General features: G+C 57.3%; 2 protein-coding genes across 2 annotated transcripts in view; both read right to left on the bottom strand.

Annotated features, from left to right (window-relative positions):
- The window catches only part of MCOLN1 (mucolipin 1), an 8,614-nt gene extending 8,534 nt beyond the window's left edge, over positions 1-80 (bottom strand). Inside the window, exon 1 of the mRNA XM_014538581.1 lies at positions 56-80. Within this exon, the coding sequence (XP_014394067.1) occupies positions 56-80 (25 nt within the window). The remainder of the gene's footprint in view (positions 1-55) is intronic.
- A 1,398-nt stretch (positions 81-1,478) lies between these two features.
- The window catches only part of ZNF358 (zinc finger protein 358), a 2,163-nt gene continuing 1,333 nt past the window's right edge, over positions 1,479-2,308 (bottom strand). The window contains exon 3 of the mRNA XM_014538580.1: positions 1,479-2,307. Within this exon, the coding sequence (XP_014394066.1) occupies positions 1,555-2,307 (753 nt within the window). The 3' untranslated portion in view covers positions 1,479-1,554. The remainder of the gene's footprint in view (position 2,308) is intronic.

Genomic DNA, 2,308 nt, shown 5'->3' with positions numbered 1-2,308 from the left:
GCGCCGACGGGCGAGCCAGATGCTGCGACATGGGCGGGCTCCCTGTCCTGCCTGCGTCCTGCCGGCATCTTGACTTCCATGTCCGCGATGTCCAGCGATGACCCTACATCTTTCTAAGGGTTGTTTCCCTCCATCCTCCCAGAAATTCCTGGATTGCTCTCAAATCCTTCCTCTTCGGCCCCTCTCATGACCTATCAGCAAATCCTATTTCACTTCCTAATTATATCCCAAATAGGCCCACTTATTCTCACTTTTATAGCTCTGAGCCCAGAGTCCCCACCATTCCTGGCCCGGACCACTGCAGCAACCTCCTCTCCGATCTTAGACTCCCACTCCCGACCCCTCCCATTACACCTCCATCAGCAGCCAGACCGTCTTCAAAGAGTAATTCCTATCAGTCCTTCCCCAGAACCTGCCGGCGGCTTCCCGTTTCTCTGAGATGACAAACTCCCTGCAGCAACCTACCAGAGCCTTCCGGTCCGCCGCCACCTCCTCCTTAGTTCATCTTTCTTTTTAAAAAAATTTATTGGTATTGATTTCAGAGAGGAAAGGAGAGGGAGATAGAAACATCAATGATGAGACAGAGCCCACAACCCGGGCCTGTGCCCTGACTGGGAATTGAACCATGACCTCCTGGTTCATAGGTTGATGCTCAACCACTGGGCCACACTGTCGGGCCCCCAGTTCATTTTTCAATGGCCCCAGAGCCTCTGAGCACTCTTGCCCTGGAGAATAATGGTTAAGAACACAGGCTGGGGGGTGGGGGCAGACAATTCAGGTTAAAATCTAGGCGCTGCCAACTGCCATTTCTTGTCTTCCAAAGAGCCCCTTAAAGTCCATGTGCCTCGGTTTCATCATTTGCCGAATGGGGATGCTCGACCATAGTTGCCTGCCTCATGGAGAAAATGCAAAAGCGTAGCACAAGGCTGGGCAGTGCTGATGATTAAATTGGTGGTCCTTCCTGAGAAAGCTGTCCCCGAACTAAATCAGAGTCCTTTATACATTTAGAACATACCAGACCATGTAATTACTGTTTAAATGTTTCCAAATGTGGTACCTGTGAGCTCAATAGATGTTTATTGAATGCATACATGAGCAGCCTTTGTCCAGTGGTGTGCCTATAGTGTGGACTTCGAGGGGCAGGGGGTAAGTTAGGGGAACAGACAAGGCAGGACTGCCCATGGCTTCTTATCCGCCTCCATTATCAGCCCCCTAACTTCAGCACACCGGCCCCACCATCAGATAAACCAAAGGGACGGGTGCTCTCCGACCACCTGCTGGGTAAGTCTGCTCCTAACGAAGGTGACCAGGTCTGGGGGAGCAGAGTGGTAACTGCTGGGATGGGGGATGCTGGGAAGCTCGGAGGATGTCAGGGGGGAGCCAGAACATTAGGATTCCGGATGTGTGGCTGGCTCAGGCCACTCCGTTTCGAGGAGCTATGCATTAAGGGAAAAAACCGGAGAACCATGAAACAGAGCGAGCAGGCAGCGGGAAGATTTTACTAACTGCACAACACACAACTTCTCCAGGCCTCCGTGGGTGATGGCACCCCTTTCAGCCGTCAGGCCCCAGCAGTGCCCCTCGCTCCTGCACCCTTTCGGGATTCTCACAGGTAGGGAGGGCTGAGCTGTCGGGGGTGGGAGGGCTGGGGTCAGGGCGGGACTCAGGGTTGGGGCTGGGGATGGGCACAGGATCTGGGTCCGAGCTGTGACCAGATCCGTGGCCAGGGCTGGCCACAAGGTCAGGATTGGCATCATGACCAGGCTTAGCGTCAGAGGACTTGACAGGATCAGGGGTGAGGGCAGATTCAGAGCCAGGGCCAGGTTTGGGGCTGGGATTGGGGAGGGAGCCCAGCACAGAGCATGGGTCCGTGCCCAGGCCAGAGCTGGGGCCCAGGCCAGAACCAAGCACAGGGGCAGCATCAGGACCCGGGAGGGAGACCTGCCCAGGCCGCAACATCGAAGCAGGGCTAAGGCCCAGGGGAGTGGCAGCAGCTGTGGCTGCCGCGGCTGCCGCAGCTGCGCCCTCGTGCACCCTCTTGTGCTTGGTGAGGCTGGAAGCTTGGCCGAAGGCCTTGCCGCAGAGCTGGCAGCGGTAGGGGCGCTCTCCGGAATGCACGTGCAAGTGCTGCAGCAGCGCGGAGCTCTGGCCGAAGGCCTTGGAGCAGTGGGGACAGGCGTAAGGCCGCTCGCCAGTGTGGATGCGCAGGTGATGCTGCAGGTTGGAGCTCTGGCCAAACGCCTTGCCGCAGTGGGGACAGCGGTAGGGGCGCTCGGCCGTGTGCGTGCGCTGGTGCTGCAGCCGCGGG

Source organism: Myotis brandtii, unplaced genomic scaffold (assembly GCF_000412655.1).
Source record: "Myotis brandtii unplaced genomic scaffold, ASM41265v1 scaffold193, whole genome shotgun sequence".
Classification (NCBI taxonomy): domain Eukaryota; kingdom Metazoa; phylum Chordata; class Mammalia; order Chiroptera; family Vespertilionidae; genus Myotis; species Myotis brandtii.
This window is presented reverse-complemented; position numbering and strand designations above follow the sequence as displayed.